Consider the following 16,127-nt stretch of genomic DNA (forward strand, 5'->3'; position numbering starts at 1 on the left):
GAGTAGCTATGGGGATTTGATCATTCAGCTAAGAGCTGAAGTCAGGTTAAAATCTGTCCAGGTCACTTGACTTCTTCTGGAAAAATAAAACACAGTTTGGAGAAGGCTCACATATGTATGTGGCAGTTAACTGTTATATGTGCTGTTAACACATCTCTGATGCAACACAAGGCCCCCATGTTGCCCTTAACATACTTTTGTCTACTGTCCTTACATCAGAAAGGAAGAAAACTAAGTTTTATAAGAATCACAGAAAAACACTGCTACAATGTATTGGGAAATCAGGCTCACACAATGGCAGAGAATCTTTTTCCCCCTCGTTCTCCATAACAATCCATCCTCATTCTCCATAACAATCCAACAAACCAAAATTCGGATTTTGGCTTGATTCCAGCTTGACACTCAGTGTGCTATGCCCATTTGAGATTGGGGAAGTAGACGTTAATCTTTTTGTATAAAGCAAAATTAAATTATATTACATTATAATCATCATCATCATCATCATCATCATCATCATCATCATCATCATCGTCATCATTACCATCATTGTTGCTACCATGATGCACTTTTCCAATTTACATTTTCATGAAATTATAGTACAGGTATAAAGTTCTGCATGTGCTTAACTTAAGCAACTGAACCTCTGGATTTTGTCAGTCACAATATGTATACTTTCAAAAGTCATTCTTATTTGTCACGCAACCCGTATCTTGTAATATTAACTCTAACATACATTTCATAACTTTTGGCTAGATGCATTTGCTAGTATTAGTATTAGTATTAGTAGTATCAGTAAAGCATGCCACAAACATGCTTTATCTAGCCTATTGGTTGGATATATTTCATAAAAAAGAAGCACTTAGGCAGCAACGCAGCAACGGAGGCCCACTAAATCACAGCTCATCTGAGGGGGAGGAGAGGCACTGTGTACTGTTGCCATAGGAACTTTTGTCTGTATCGCTGTACTGACCAGGAGGAGGAAGAGAGGCTGGGCTCAGATTGGTCCTTAGGGACCCTCATCATCTGTGATTGAAGGAGAAATAAGGGATGGGTGGGACCAAAATGAACAGCTGGTGTGTTGGTGTGCATTTTCCTTCTAGCAGTTTGTAAAAGAGTGTGAATGAATAAGGAATTAACTTTTGAAGCAAGAGGAGCTGTTTTAAGATACTGTGGTGTGAATGTTTAAGGCATATTAAACATAATAATGTAAGGAATTAAGAGGCAGCAGTAATATTGCTATATGATGACTGGGATGATGTACTGGTTATGCTATTCCAATGGTGATATGGTCAACTTTTAAAATAAATTGAGCTCTGGAATACAATAAATAACTGTATTTTTTTTATAGGCGATGTACTATTTATTTTGAGCTGGAAAAACATCATAAATCCATTGGTCATGAAACTGAAGAAACTATTATTGTTTCCCATGTGGTATGCTGGCACATTTGTTACAATCTGTATGACTTCTTACAAAAGATGCCCTTGCAGTTTTAGACACAAACTCATTTTTGATGAGATCTGCTCAAAGGTCAAAGAAGTAACAAAGTATGCTAAAATGAAAATGTTTTACGGTTATCATACCTGCAATCATATTTTTCATAATCTTTAGCCCAAATAATGGTATTTCCACACAAAATGGTTATAACCACTCAAATGATTAAAAGGAAGAAAAAGTCATGGCAATCAGACAGAGATGTGTCCCTTCATGATAGCCATTTTATTTTTAAAAGCACAATGTACAAAATTGCACAGCATATACAACATGAAAACAATTATTCAAGAAGACAAAACACAACAGCTTTGCATTTTTGGGTGATTCAAAATGATGAGATGCTGCTTTATAAGACAAAGTTGAGAAACAATTGAATATTTTAAATGGCATTGACAGGCTTCTGAGAGTATTTTTATCGACATGTGTTGTATTTATAACTTGAAGATTATGTCTCTAAAATCTTTATGGTCACAGTCTGCTAATAGTGAAACGTCAAAACATTTTCCCTCTTACAGTCTCAGGAAAAGGCAATTATACAGGAGCTATGCATCACAAACTGCTGCTGTTAAAATCCTTTAAAAGAAATAAAAGTGATGACTAATACTTTTTTGAATAAATGAAACATAAAAATGTGGAAACATAAGGAACATTGGTTGGTGTTTATACAACTACATAAATAAAGCAGGGTTTACCCCTGGACACAACAAAGTCAACTCATAAATAATATTAAAAGCATGTATAGAATAAAGCAACAGCTGTGATAGAGTACAGATAATGCAAAATTAGGAAGAACTGCTTCAGAAAGAGCTCAATCTGGATATTTTAAAGGCATTAGGTATGGAACAAAAGTAAAAAGCAGAGATGGCTTGATGGTTTGTTTTTACTTGATTATGTAGTGAGAGGTATGTAAACGTGCTGAAATTCTGGCCTGAAGTATGAGGACTTTAAACGTAGACACACAGGAAGATAATGATTATTAAAAAAAAGGATAATTTAAATAATAGTATGCTTTGATAGAGATCTTAGGCTCCCTTGACCATCAATCATATTTTATTCTAATTACAGTGTTGCTTATGCATATAATCAGCAAAAACAATGCTGTAAAGAGAAGGATCACAATTTTGTTTTTAACAAATAATTCTAATCACAACCATCCTGACTGATGGTGGCAATCCCCACATAGTGCTGTAAACCTTTGAGCTTCCTCCAAACAGGCATATCCTCATCCCAAGCATCCCACAAATGTACTTGTTCCTAACAAATGTCCAATCTTATACATCCTTTCTCAAATCTGCCTGTTTCTGCCTTTCATCACTTCATCTTCTCTAGTCACGCTTTGCCCTGCCCTTCCTCTTCCTCCTCCCAGTTTCTGCTATCACAGGCTTCTCCACCATCTTGCCACTCACTCCATTACTGACTGTCATTCCATTAGGAGCTCCATTCGACAGTGCCTTGCCTGACTTGGACAGACCTTCACGACGTGGCTGGCGGCGATATGTCTGGTAGTAGAAGTTCCCAAAGAGGACAATGAAGGTGATGGCATAACCAATCAGACACCAGTGCATCCATTTAGGGAAGGGGCAGTCAGTGTAGAGGGAAAGAGCAGTGTGACCAATAGTGACGTGGAACTGGATCTGAGGAAAGGGAAAACAGTTGTTTAGTGACTGCAAAATTACATTCTGGAAGATTAAATTCCATATAAAGTGAAAAATTTATGTTAAATGTTAAACAATTCCAATGTTTCAATGATATTTAAATGTGGGTTGTAGTAGTAATTCTTGGCAAATGGCCATCATTTGTAATCTGCATGACTACAAGCCAAGTACAGCTATTCTGACAACCATAAATACTGCTATTAATAATTAACCCTCTAGCTTAGTGACTGAGACAGTAAAATCATCATAGCACAATAACTTAAAGTCAGACTACCATTTGGATAATTGTCAGGTACTTCTTCCACCACAAGTATTTCTGGATTTTTGGCCCACAGGCTGCCAGTCCATAATAAAGATACATAAGGACATGGATTGCTGCATTCATATGAGCACCAAAGAATGCTGTAAGAATGAAAAACAAACACCTTTTTAATCCTTGCTGCAATTTAGCAAAATATCATACACATTTTTTAATCATTGTTGCAATTTATTTTTTAAACTATCACATAACATGCAGAACAGTTTATCTCTACACACATTGTTGCGTTAAACATGCTAATACCCCGGTGCTGTTGAATTCTTAAATCTGAAGCCTAGTTTTCTATAGCAGCACAGCTCTGACAGTATCTCTGACTGCAATTTATATGGTAGACTTATACAAATGCTCTAATTTTCATGGACTATTGTTTTAACAACCCATTCTCTTGGATTTGTATGGTGGATACTCGACATAATCTAAACCTAATAATAAAAAACAATACCATTGTGATGTTATGTACCTAAGAAAACTGTATAACTGATTAAATGTTTTCTGTTACTGGATGTTTATTTAACATCTTGTTTATTTAACATTAATTTATGGATGGAGTCTCTAATATTGTATTTGTAACAGTAAGTAATTTTCATTGATGGGAAGGAAAGTCTTCTCAGTCACATGATAAGTAGCATTTTGTCTTATCAAATCAACAGAGAGGAAAAAAGGCTGCTTAAGGAATAACATTTTATAGCTCATGATAGGAACTTGTTTTATGGACTTGATATCATACAACCCAATTATTACTTATGTTCAGTATTCCCAGTTGTTTTTATTCCAAACATAATTCTTTCATAATAATGTCTTCAGGTTGCATGCAAGAAGTTATGCATTTTGTTGTACTTGGTTTAACTCTTGAAGGCATGTACTGTACATTGTAGTAACATTTCATGATGATACTAAATACTTACACTGTCCACCTGCAACCCACTTGATGCCGATCCACCACAGAGTGAACATGGTGCAGTGGTGATAAACGTGCAAAAAGGTGACATGGTTGAACTTCTTACGAAGTATGAAAAACACTGTGTCCAGATATTCAACCCCCTTTGACACAAAGTACCACCACAGAGCAGCTGCAACCTGTTTAGAAATACACCCAACATTTAATAGTAATAAGGAATGAAAGGGTATTTAACAATGTAGTAATCATTTTATAACCATTTGGATTATTTAATTGTGTTTTCTTTTTTTTATTTTTATAATTGAATTATTTCCTGACTTTCATGACTATTATTTTGGTTATTTGTGCTTGTACTTTTACATAATTCACAAATGTTAATTACCTACAGAACCTTGGAATAAATTATATTTTTATCTAAAAAATTATCCTTCAGCCTAATTTGTAGCCTTGATGGGACCGTCATTAAAATTGACCTCATTCTCTTACACCACACACCCTTTTTGAGTACAATCCTTGGCTAGATAAAAGGCAGGGATCGGGTTGCTGAGTGTCTACATCATGTTTCGTATTCCATGGGCTGGTACAGTCATAGGAACACTGCAGTTAATCATATCAGAGCCCTGCTTGAGGAACACACTTACCCTGACTTCATTAGGGTCATCAGAGTAGTCCACTCGCTGGCAGAGGTAGCTGTAGTTCGCTGCCCTTGCAGCAAGGAAGAGCTGTATTCAAACAACAAACAACAGCTATTATATAGAAAATTAAAGCCATTAAAAAGAATCAGTGACAGGTCATGTAAAAGCCTCACTGAGAAACATCATTTGGAAATCAGGAATGACAAAGTTTCTATGTTATATCAAATTTGGATTTATTATTAGTAATTATTGAAGCTCTGGAACTGTATCCTAATTATACGCACCTCTTTGAAGATGAAAAAGTTAAGGATAACCATGCTAAAGTTGTACACAATAAGGGTCTTTCTGAGCTGGAAAGGCTCCCTGTTCTGCATAAACTTTGGCCCCAGCCAGAGGAAAAGCAGATACATGGAGCTGATAGCCAGCGTGGGGAGAGGAGAGTCCATCAGGGGCCATTTCTCCACACGCTTGTCTGCAGCAATGAAAAAATCAGCAAGTTTTTCAAAATTTGTTCCCCCAAGCAGAAACAGATAGGCTTAATGCTTAGAGTGCTGTCAGTTCATAACTTGATAGTGACCAAATGATTGCAGTTTTACAACACTGGAATTCTGATGAAACCATTATGAATCTTTCCAGAGCCGATCGACCCTATACGCTCAAACGCAAGTTGCATAGGGCCCCGCAAATTACGCAAGGCCCCGCCTCCCCTGCCTCATTTTACAGCGTGTGTTAATGTTTACTGTGTAGATGACAATATGAAGCGGAGCTATCCATCTGGCCATGAAAAGAGAAAAAAGAAACAAAATGAGAGTGAAATGCGAGAACAGCAATCAGGTAAACTTGTGTTCTCTTCAAGTTTGATGTCAGCAAGCGCAAATAACAGTTAAGTTAAGTTGATGTGATTCTGTCTCTAGTCTCTATCTGACTAGCTAAATTAGCTGTGCAGTGCTGCCAGTGCAAGTGTGAATATGTGGCAAATGGTTTACATGGTTCATGGGTCAGGTAGGAGGGCCCCTTTGCAGAATTTTGCTTAGGGCGCCAGGGAGGTCAGGATCTATGAATCTATGAATCTTTCTCCTTTGTTAAGGACTCTAACTTTGAGCTTGAACTCGTAGAGGATTGTGCTTTTTTATGTGTGTTGTTACGCTAGCCTGAGACACAGCATGAAAAATTTAGGTTTTAGAAAAAAATAAAGGCAGTGGTAGCTTTGCTGTTAAGATCTTGGATCTGAAGGTTGTGAGTTCAAAGCACAACACTGCCAAGCCGCCGCTGCTTGCCCCTTTAGTAAAGCCTTTAACTCTGAAAAGCTCAGTTGTGAAAATGAGATAAGTGTAAGTTATTCTGAATAAGGGCGTGTCATATGCCATAAATGACATAAAGTTGACTGGCTTCACATGTTTTTGTCGGAAGCATGTGATTGTAATTAGCCTTTGAATATGAATACTTTGCATTAAAACTATTGATGCTCTGCCAAGTCTGTAATGCATCCCATTTCAGTTCCTGCCATAAGTGAGGAAAATGTATTCAGTGCAGTTCAGATAAAAGCATCACTGTCACAGACTGAGTGTACTGTAAAGGTTTAGAAGACATAGTGCAGCTTCATATTGTTTAATCTAGTGTCAAACTCTCTCAAGCACTAATAAGCACTAATAAGAGGTTTTTAGAATGCTCCTGACTGTGATTATTTTCTGATATTAATATTTGATATAAGTTCATAACTTTTATCATCTTTCTCTCTGACATTCCTCATTCTCAGAGGAAATGTAATAATAGTAAATATACAGTTCGCTCTGCTACAGTTTTGTCTGATATCCATGTTCCTAAGGAAATAATGACAGTTCTTGCTCCATACAGAATTAAGAAAATTGAAGAAATGGTACGTACCTGCAATGGTAAGGCTCCATTTGTAGAATTTGATAGTGTCGTTGATTAAATGTGTTACAATATCCATCTTTGCAGGATAGGTCCTAATTGTCCTTTAGTGAACAAAATAAGGCAATGTAAAAATGCAAATCCAAATATATAGCACTAACACAGCTAGTCTAACCTAGTGTAATTGTACTGATTGGTATGCCTCAACATAGGATGTGACTCACATAGCATAAAAAAACACACACACATATTTCATTATGTTTGATGCTTAGACCTTGAACTGTACTTCTTCTGTTGAACCTATCTGACCTAACTAGATTTTGAACATCTTTGTTGATTGAAGGTTGGGAAGGCTCTAAAATTTCATTTTTCATTCTATCTTGTAGTGAAACCAAGGCTAATAAGTGTGAAGTGCTCTCTAAAGATGCATATAATTACAACCAGTGCTAGTGGCTTTTTTCCTAACATTCAGTTAAATTCCAGATGATTTGTATATCACTTTTATCAAAACGGATCCAGATATTAGAGCGATCCAGATGTACTGTAGACAACCCAAATGAACAAGCCAGAGGCATGAGGGGTAAATGGACACTCCCTGAGATGACCAGTCTTGTGGTTGGCACTGAATAGTGAGATAATAAAAAATTTCACTGTATATTTGCAGACTAAAATTGAAGTGCTAACCATATATCAGGGTTGTATTTAGATTTTCAGTTATTCAAATTTTTGACTAAAATACTGCTGTTTCAGTTTCTAGAAAACGGTAAGAAATGTCAGCCAGAGCCCCTATATTACAGACTAAATAATCCAATATGGTATTTTCAGGTTAGCCAGGAGTGTCAGATCTCTGGCTATCTTTTGCCAAAATGCATCCATTAAAATACAGATATACATTATGTCAAATTCCCAGGTGCATTTCTGTAGGCTACTTTTAAATGTTTGCATGTTTATTTAATAATATAATCTTTTAAAAATGTTTATTAATTTAGGAATCTGCCATGTGATAGGATTGCTATTGTTTCTTTTCTGTTTGGCAGATTTCTCCGCAAGGTACTGATTGTTTTTCCAGAACAAAAGCTACAACGGCACGTGTCTCCTGATAGCCGCAAAGACTGCGGTTACATCTGAAATCGCTGCTAAACTAATAAAAATGTCCAAACAACGGGTCTATAGGTGAAATATCATAATGATGGATTAGCGATGTTTATTTATTAGCACATATTAGTGCTGTAGGATGCGGTTTCGGATGTCACACATTGAGGCCAAAGCTGAAAAAGCCATTTTGTAATCTAGTACATCCGAAAGCGCATCGCGCCTTCTTAATAAACTGCAGCCTCTGACAAACTCCTTGGTAATTCGTCATGCAGTAAGGAATTATTTATTAATATAAACTGTACAGGATTAACAGGGTGCCTGGTTATTTAATTTAATTTCCCAGGGATATCCAGACTAGGGCCATGCGCAACACCATCCATGAGACAAGAGCAGCGGCACCAAATGGCGATGAAGCACCTGCCCATGCACGGGTTCAGCACACTGAACACACACACACACACATACACACACACACACAGAACACACACATACTGAACACACACACTGCACACACACACTGAACACACACACACACTGAACACACACACACTCGCGTGTGCGCTGGTTGTGTATTATAGTCTGTCCTGGATGGCTTAAATTAGTCGTTTCGTCTGGTACACATTCATCGGCTTGGATAGATACTGAGCAGATAAACCGGCTACCTAGTACAGTGGGTTATTAATAAACTGAGCTGTTGCCTCTTTATGCAGACCATAAACGTGGTTGGCATGATTGTAATCCTTACCGTAATGGGCTTATATTCGGTCCTAATGACATTCAGCACAAGGTCATGCGACAAATCTTCCGTTTGATGCCAAGGATCCAAATGTGACACAATGAAACTGAAAATACTCAAAAAACAAAAATCATCAGCAAACCTGGTAGTATGAACGGAGCATCCTAAATGGACGTTTGCATCAGTGCGTTTGTGCTCGCTGTTCTCCGGGCGCTCCTGTGCACACGGGCAGAGGCGCGCGAACTGCGCATGCGCCACTCCTGACACAGCGCTCCTGCGTTATCCTGACCTTATCAGACATTTTAGAGACCCCATGTACATGTTTTTGTTTGAATGTGACAATCTTAACAACACAGGGATCTCGAACATATCATAGCAAAGCGGCAGAGATAAATGGAATAAGTGGAAACTTGTGCACTAAACTGTTCCAAGTGATCTCTTATATACACGCCCCTTTCTGCAGGGACAAAATGTATTATTTTATCCAGTAATGCGCTGTTATATTGTGTTTACATTAAAATTCATTTTATACACGTTCTGGACAGCATATTGGAGCAAATTGACCAGTTTATGGCAAACATACCTGGCAACCCGGGGATGAGCAAGGACAACAATTACGTCATTTCCGGGTTGGAGAACCACAGACGGCAAAATGGAAGGAAGCGATATTGAGGAGTTGAGTGCTCGGCTCCAACAGCTGGAAAAGCGCGTGTACGGAGAACGTGAGCAAAGTAATAAGCCATTTAAGGTAATGTGGGTTTTTGAAATGTAAATGTTTAAGTGCTAACTTGTTTTGTGGTTAGCAATCTTTGGCTAGCTGCGCATCTGTAGTTAGCCGTTTAGCTATTCATCTGTCTGTAGTTAGCCGTTTAGCTAATCATCACTCTGTAGTTAGCCGTTTAGCTAATCATCACTCTGTAGTTAGCCGTTTAGCTAATCATCACTCTGTAGTTAGCCGTTTAGCTAATCATCACTCTGTAGTTAGCCGTTTAGCTATTCAGCTCTCTGTAGTTAGCCGTCATGCTGTTGCTAAGGGCGTGGCACAGCTGTATTATTGTGAACTTATAGAGTGTTCAACTGCCTATGCACAATTAATGAGCTACATATAACCATAACTATATAATAGTTTCACAAATGTTCATTGAATTCATTGTAAATTGACTGAGTGTGTTGAATCGAAGTGAAGTGAAGTGACGTGACGTGACATACACAGACAGACTAAGTATGGTGACCCGTACGTTTAACCCTTCCAAAGTGCACACACAGCAGTGAACACACACCCGGAGCAGTGGGCAGCCATTTGGGGTGCAGTTGGGTGGTTCGGTGCCTTGCTCGAGGGCACCTCAGTCGTGGCTGGCCTAAGACTCGAACCCACAACCTTAGGGTTAGGAGTCAGACTCTCTAACCATTAGGCCACGACTTCCCCTATCTATAGCCTAATCTTAAAATTAATCCTAAAAAGATTATGCTGCTGGTTTTTACATTTACATTTCTGCAATTTAGCAGACACTGTTTTCCAGAGTGACTTACATTTTATTTGACAGCAGTGGAGGGTTATGGGCCTTGCTTTGGTGCCCAGCAGTGGCTGCTTGGTGGACCTGGGATTCAAACTCTTTACCTCCCACTGTACCCACTAAGCTAACACATGCCCTACATGTTCTTAGTTTGTTTGTTTTTTTTTTTCTCCCTGTTTCAGTCTGTCGAGTCTTTGGCAAGGATTAATTCTGCCCTCGCAAACACAGCCAGCAAGAGAGAACGAGTCAAGATTCTTCACAAGAAAAGTGAGCAAAGACAGATTTTTGACAGTTATAGATACTACAAACTTGCTACATATGTCTGTTTACCTTTTTTTTTTTTTTTTTTTTTCAGTTGAAGATCTGCTGAAGTATATAGATCCACAATTCACAGACCACATTGCCGTGCCAGATGCAATGAAATTGGAGTTTATTTTAGCAGGTCAGTAGTCTATAATTTTAATCTGTTGTCAAATTTCATTGTGGTTTGTGCTATTGTTTTATAGGCAGTAATACCCCCATCAGCCTGGTGAAAGTTGTGCATGAATGCTGTCCACTGTATTTACCTTTCCCCTTGCTGCCCGTGGTTAAATTGTGAATTTATATTAGTTAGATTGTCTGCAGGTCTATTTTCAGTGTATATTTAAAGTATTGTGCATATTCTAAATATCAGTTGGTGTTTTTATATAGTTTAAGTATCAAGAACTACTAATTGATGCATAGCCACACTTCCTTTTGCTCCCATTATAGAGGAGGACTTTCTGTGCTCTCAGGCTGCCTTGCTGGAGCAGGTGAATAACCTTCAGCCTCTGCTGGATAGCCCATATATTAAAGGTATTGTTGTTGTTGTTGTTATTATTATTATCTGTGCACATTATATTTTTGCTAAATTTTTTTGTAAGTGGTACTTACAGTCCTGCTCACCATTATTGACACCCATGAAGTTTATGTGCATATTGTGGAATATCTACTGAAGGAAATTTATCAAGTGAAACAACATATTACTACAGATAGCTTGTGTTTGATACAAAACAGCAAATGATAAAGAACATTTAAAAAGATAAACATTATGAGGAAAACATAGAAAAACATAATGCTTGCCGTGTCTTTTTCGACAGCCAAAGCACCAGCTCTGAACCAGGAAAAGTGGTTCTTATGTAGCACCAAAACGTTGCTGGTCTAGACTTAAGAACCGCTTGTGTCAGGGGCTGTGGGCGGGGCTACCGTTAGTATACCTTAAGTATACTAATGTTTAATACACTTTACCGCGATATGATACATTATCAGCACACACGATAGTAGGTAGCTACATGCTATGGCTAAGTTTTTTTCTGTGTTAATAATAAAATAACGTTATGTACTTTCTCGATAACAACCTCCGTTTATACAGATTACATGTAGCTGCACGTACACGTTGGATTCACCGCGTTTGGATGTTAATGTAGGTTCACAAAGCCATGAGCATTAACAGTAAAGTAACATCCGACATTGTTGATGTTTGTTTTTGCCGCTGCTGCGCTAACGTTGCTGAGAAACGTGACCCGTATACAGTGACGTCACACTCGGCTCTGTGATGGCTCTCTAGCCGGTGGAAAGGCAAACCGGTTCTTAGACGGTTCGCCAGTGGAACCAACTTTGAACCAGCACCCGGTTCTTTTTGGAGGAAAGGGGCATAAATGTTTATTTTTATTTAGTATTGAATGGATTGTTTGCATTAATATTTTGTTTGTGCTATCAACTCTGGTAATAAGAATAGTGACATGTCACTGCTTTTGGTTGCCGTCTTTGCGGCTTTCCGCCGATTAACGTTATAGATAAACGCCTCCAGCTCTGACTGCGCGTGCACGCTGCATGTACCTGTGCTTCTCCTTTCTAATAAAACACAGCTGATGACGCACTTTTGAAAGACTACAAGGCACGTGCTTAAAAGCAAAGTAAAAAAATTCGCTCTGGGATCAAACTGATAAATAATTTTCTTTCCCATCGACGACACCTCCTGCATTTTTTATTGTTTATTTTTGAAAGAAAAAATTATACTTATAGTTTTATGGTGGCTGAGATCACAGACAGGGGGTCTGGAGCCACCCTATAAAGGTCTAGAACCGCCCCTGATGGAAACCCAATTTTACAAATCACAAATGAGGATCACCTGTGATGAATTGCCTCCACCCATGTGATGTGAATTAGCCAATGAATGATCATTTTGGTGTTTTATAAAGCCACCTGTCATGTCCTCTTCATGTGTGACAATGGTAAAGATAAAGGAGCTGTCTGAGGACACTAGAAATGCTATTATTTGCAAGCACAATACCTCCAGAAGGTACAAGGCCATCTCCAAAGACCCTGGTATCCCTGTTTCAACAGTGTGTAATGTTAAGAAGTTTTCCAGGCATGGAACTGTCAAGAATCTCCCTGGACGTGGGGGGAAGAGAAAACTTGATGACAGAAGTCTTTTGAAGGTTGGTACGAATGGTGGAAAAAATCACACGTCAAACATCTAAAGACTTGAAGACCAACCTGGAGCAGTCTGGTGTAATTGTTTCAACAAGTACCATATGCCACACACTAAACAAAGTGGGGCTTTATGGGTGGAGGCCAAGGAATAACCCATTGCTGAAGAAAAGTCATAAAAAGGAACGATTGATCTTCGCGAACCTGGACAAACCTCAAGCCTTCTGGGACAATGTTTTATGGACAGATGAAACCAAAGTGGAGCTTTTTGGTAATGCATACAAACAGTATGTTTACAGACGGCGCAATGAAGCCTTTAAGGAAAAGAACACCATACAAACAGTCAAGCATGGTGGAGGATCCATAATGCTGTGGGGCTGCTTTGCTGCATCTGGTACTGGAGGCCTTGACTGTATCACAGGTATCATGAAATCAGAAGATTATCAAGCAATTCTAGAGCGAAATGTCTTGCCCAGTGTAAGGAAACATGGTTTGAGGCGAAGATCATGGGTCCTCCAGCAAGATAAAGACCCAAAATACACCTCCAAAAGCATGCAGGAATGGTTGAAAGGGAAAAAATGGACTGTTTTAAAATGGCCAGCAATGAGTCCTGATCCCAATTGAAAATCTTTGGGGGAGCTGAAATCTGCCATTGGAGAAAGGAACCCTGCAAATGTTGAAGAGCTCGAGCATATTGCAAAGGAAGTGTGGGAGAAAATACCACCCGAGAAGTGCAAGAAGCTTATAGATGGATATAAGAAACTTTTGGTGGCTGTCATCGCTGCCAAAGGGTGTGCAACCAAATATTAAGGAGGGGTGCCATGATTAGTGCACATGCTGGTTTTCTGTTTTTTCCTTTGGACTTTTGTCTTTGTTAAATTACTTTGGACCTCCAATTAAAAGATCCTGCTGATATAAATTTGGTACATTTCCATTTATTTCTGAAGACATTCACTCAGTTATGCAAACCATGAAGGGGTGCCAATAATGGTGAGCAGGACTGTATAGATGTGCATCATACATTATTTGATGTAATGCTTTTAAATGATCAAATCTCTGTTGTTAATAAGCATAGTGCTGATGCACTGAGTTTGCTGTAAACATTTTACATCAGGTTTAATTATGTTTCTTTATTTGCTGCTTGACCAACACAGCTGCTCCAGAACTTTCTACCAAACTGCAGCGTCTGTCACAACTTCACATCAGTCAGCAGGTAAAACATTGGTTATAAGTACATTTTTCTCAAATGTTGTAATCTGATTGGCTATCTGCACTAATTTGTGTACACCTGCACTCTCCCCCTGCAACTTTAATTTACTCTAAAAATTTAGCATTGGTCAATTTCCCACCACCATTTTGGTTTCCCCAACATACAACAGCTACCAGTCTGAGATGGTGAGCCAGTTGCATTTTTCTGTTGAGGAAATGCATCCATCAGCTCATAGATGCCCATGCTTGTTTTGTGTGATGATTAATAGGAGTATATGTTCCTGTGCAACCCCTCCATATGTCCTCTAAAATGACGACAATGAATTATTATTATTATTAGTAGTAGTAGTAGTAGTAGTAGTAGTAATTATTATTTCATAGCTGTCTTATCCATTGTCCCATCATTTTCTTAGTTACCCTTAGCCTTTTTTATAAACAGAATAAATTAATATATTCCTTTATTGGAACTTTGTTTTTTCATTCCTGATTTTACTTAATAGGACCAAAGTGAAGAGATATCTGCTGATGTGAAAAGACTCTTTGAAGAATACAACAAAATGGTATCCTTTGTTACACAAAGATCTGTGTTAATGTTCAGGTTATTAATAAACCGTGTGTGGTTCAAGCTGTCCTAATACAGTTCATGTGATCTAAATGTCTCAGTTAAAAACTATTTCTGCATGATTGTTGGTTCTATAAAGCTTGAATGTGTAAAGACACTTCCTTAACACTGGACCAGATGTTTCTTTTGTCTAAACAGTTTACCCAGTGGGATGAAACTCTGAGGAAGCTGGAGGCACCCAAACAAGTCCAGCTAACCGATTAGTGAAATAACGCTTCATTTTTGACACTAAGTTAATAGTCATTTTTGTTTTCTTTTTGTTTTGCTGTACACATGTTTATTGTTAGCTTATGATGACATTGAAACTGTTTAATATAGATGAATTGCACTCATTGCATGCAGTCATTTGACATAAATTATTTGCTTGTGTAATAAAGTATAAATATTATACTCTGTCATTGTACTTGTATCTAGTGTATATATATTTTGCAATCTGCAAAAAAAGTATTTGTTTAGATATTAATGCTGCTTTCCTATCTTGAGCAACTGAATATACAGGTGAATATCAAGGAAAAATTAATTTCTTTCCCACACTTTAATTAAAACATTGAAACTTTAATATATTTTAGATATTGCACATCAACTCAAATAATGTAAGCCTTTTTTTAATTTCTCATGAAAATCAAAAATTCAGTACCTCAAAATATTACGATATTTCATAAAGTAATCCAGGAACTGATTTATAATACAGAAAAGTTAAACTTCTTAGTAAAGTGTGTTCATTTAAGCAAATATATTTATATAATATATTTTATTGGTGCTCCTTGTGCACTTTTTCTACCACAATTTCCACGAATACACTTGGAACATTTTAATTTACATGTAATGAGTATAATATATACACTTTTTTTCTGAAGTAATTTGCAAAAATATTTAACTTTTCCATGATACTTAAATTTTTTGAGATGCACTTGTATATAGGTCAGTTATGTGGACAGCGACAGTAATGTTGTAGTTTTGCATCTACACAACCACAATGGATTAGAAATTAAGCAATAAAAATGTGGTTAAATAAAGAAGAATTTCACATTTACAGTGCCATCCATCCATCTTCTACCGCTTATCCGGGGCCGGGTCGCGGGTGATTTACAGTGATTTAACAAAAATATTCTTTAACTGTTTAGGAATTACAGACAGTGAGTTCTTTATCATAGAAATAAGGACAAAAAGTCTGCATCCAGCTGGATCATGTCATATCCTCCTGAATAATATGTTGAAGTCAGGCTTAGATCATCTTGACATTATAAAACCAGAACCTGGTTTGACTATTTTACCTTATGTACAATTTACAATTGTCAACATTTGCTGAGCTTGCCAAATGTTTATGCTTTATGCAATTAAACAACCCACTGTGCCTCAGTGTCTACATAAATAAATGAATAAACAAACAAGCAAGAAAGCAGTGCATTAAATATATCACATAAAATATGCGCGCGCGCACACACACACACACACACAAGCACGCGCGAGCGAGCGCACATATAGAATTTGTCCTTAAATAAGTTATTTGTCCTAGAAACAAACGCATCAAATGATGTTGTAAACCTGAAAGTAAACGTCCCCAAACAATTGATACGTGTGGCGAATTTCTTTTCTTGAATAATATTGAAGAATATACTGTATAATT

General features: G+C 37.7%; 2 protein-coding genes across 3 annotated transcripts; one reads left to right on the forward strand and one right to left on the reverse strand.

The window, feature by feature from the left end:
* Window positions 1-1,696: 1,696 nt before the first annotated feature.
* Window positions 1,697-9,013, reverse strand: elovl4a (ELOVL fatty acid elongase 4a). 2 transcript variants are annotated; one of them, XM_060869849.1, is made up of 7 exons: window positions 8,847-9,013; window positions 6,886-6,977; window positions 5,286-5,473; window positions 5,008-5,088; window positions 4,374-4,545; window positions 3,424-3,551; window positions 1,697-3,128 (listed from the first exon to the last, which is right to left on the reverse strand). In XM_060869849.1, the coding sequence occupies exons 2-7, from the start codon at window positions 6,950-6,952 to the stop codon at window positions 2,820-2,822; spliced, it is 945 nt and encodes a 314-aa protein (XP_060725832.1). In that variant the 5' UTR covers window positions 6,953-6,977; window positions 8,847-9,013; the 3' UTR covers window positions 1,697-2,819. The 2 variants fall into 2 exon arrangements, with proteins under 2 accessions (XP_060725832.1, XP_060725831.1); XM_060869848.1 differs by having other exon boundaries at window positions 8,714-9,013.
* A 284-nt stretch (window positions 9,014-9,297) lies between these two features.
* dctn3 (dynactin 3 (p22)) lies at window positions 9,298-14,888 on the forward strand. The gene is made up of 7 exons (XM_060869850.1): window positions 9,298-9,452; window positions 10,401-10,485; window positions 10,574-10,660; window positions 10,969-11,052; window positions 13,824-13,882; window positions 14,379-14,438; window positions 14,618-14,888. Exons 1-7 carry the CDS (start codon window positions 9,357-9,359, stop codon window positions 14,702-14,704), a joined length of 558 nt encoding a protein of 185 aa, XP_060725833.1. The 5' UTR covers window positions 9,298-9,356; the 3' UTR covers window positions 14,705-14,888.
* The last annotated feature ends 1,239 nt before the right edge of the window (window positions 14,889-16,127 follow it).

The sequence above is a fragment of the Tachysurus vachellii genome, chromosome 5 (assembly GCF_030014155.1).
Source record: "Tachysurus vachellii isolate PV-2020 chromosome 5, HZAU_Pvac_v1, whole genome shotgun sequence".
Taxonomy (NCBI): Eukaryota; Metazoa; Chordata; class Actinopteri; order Siluriformes; family Bagridae; genus Tachysurus; species Tachysurus vachellii.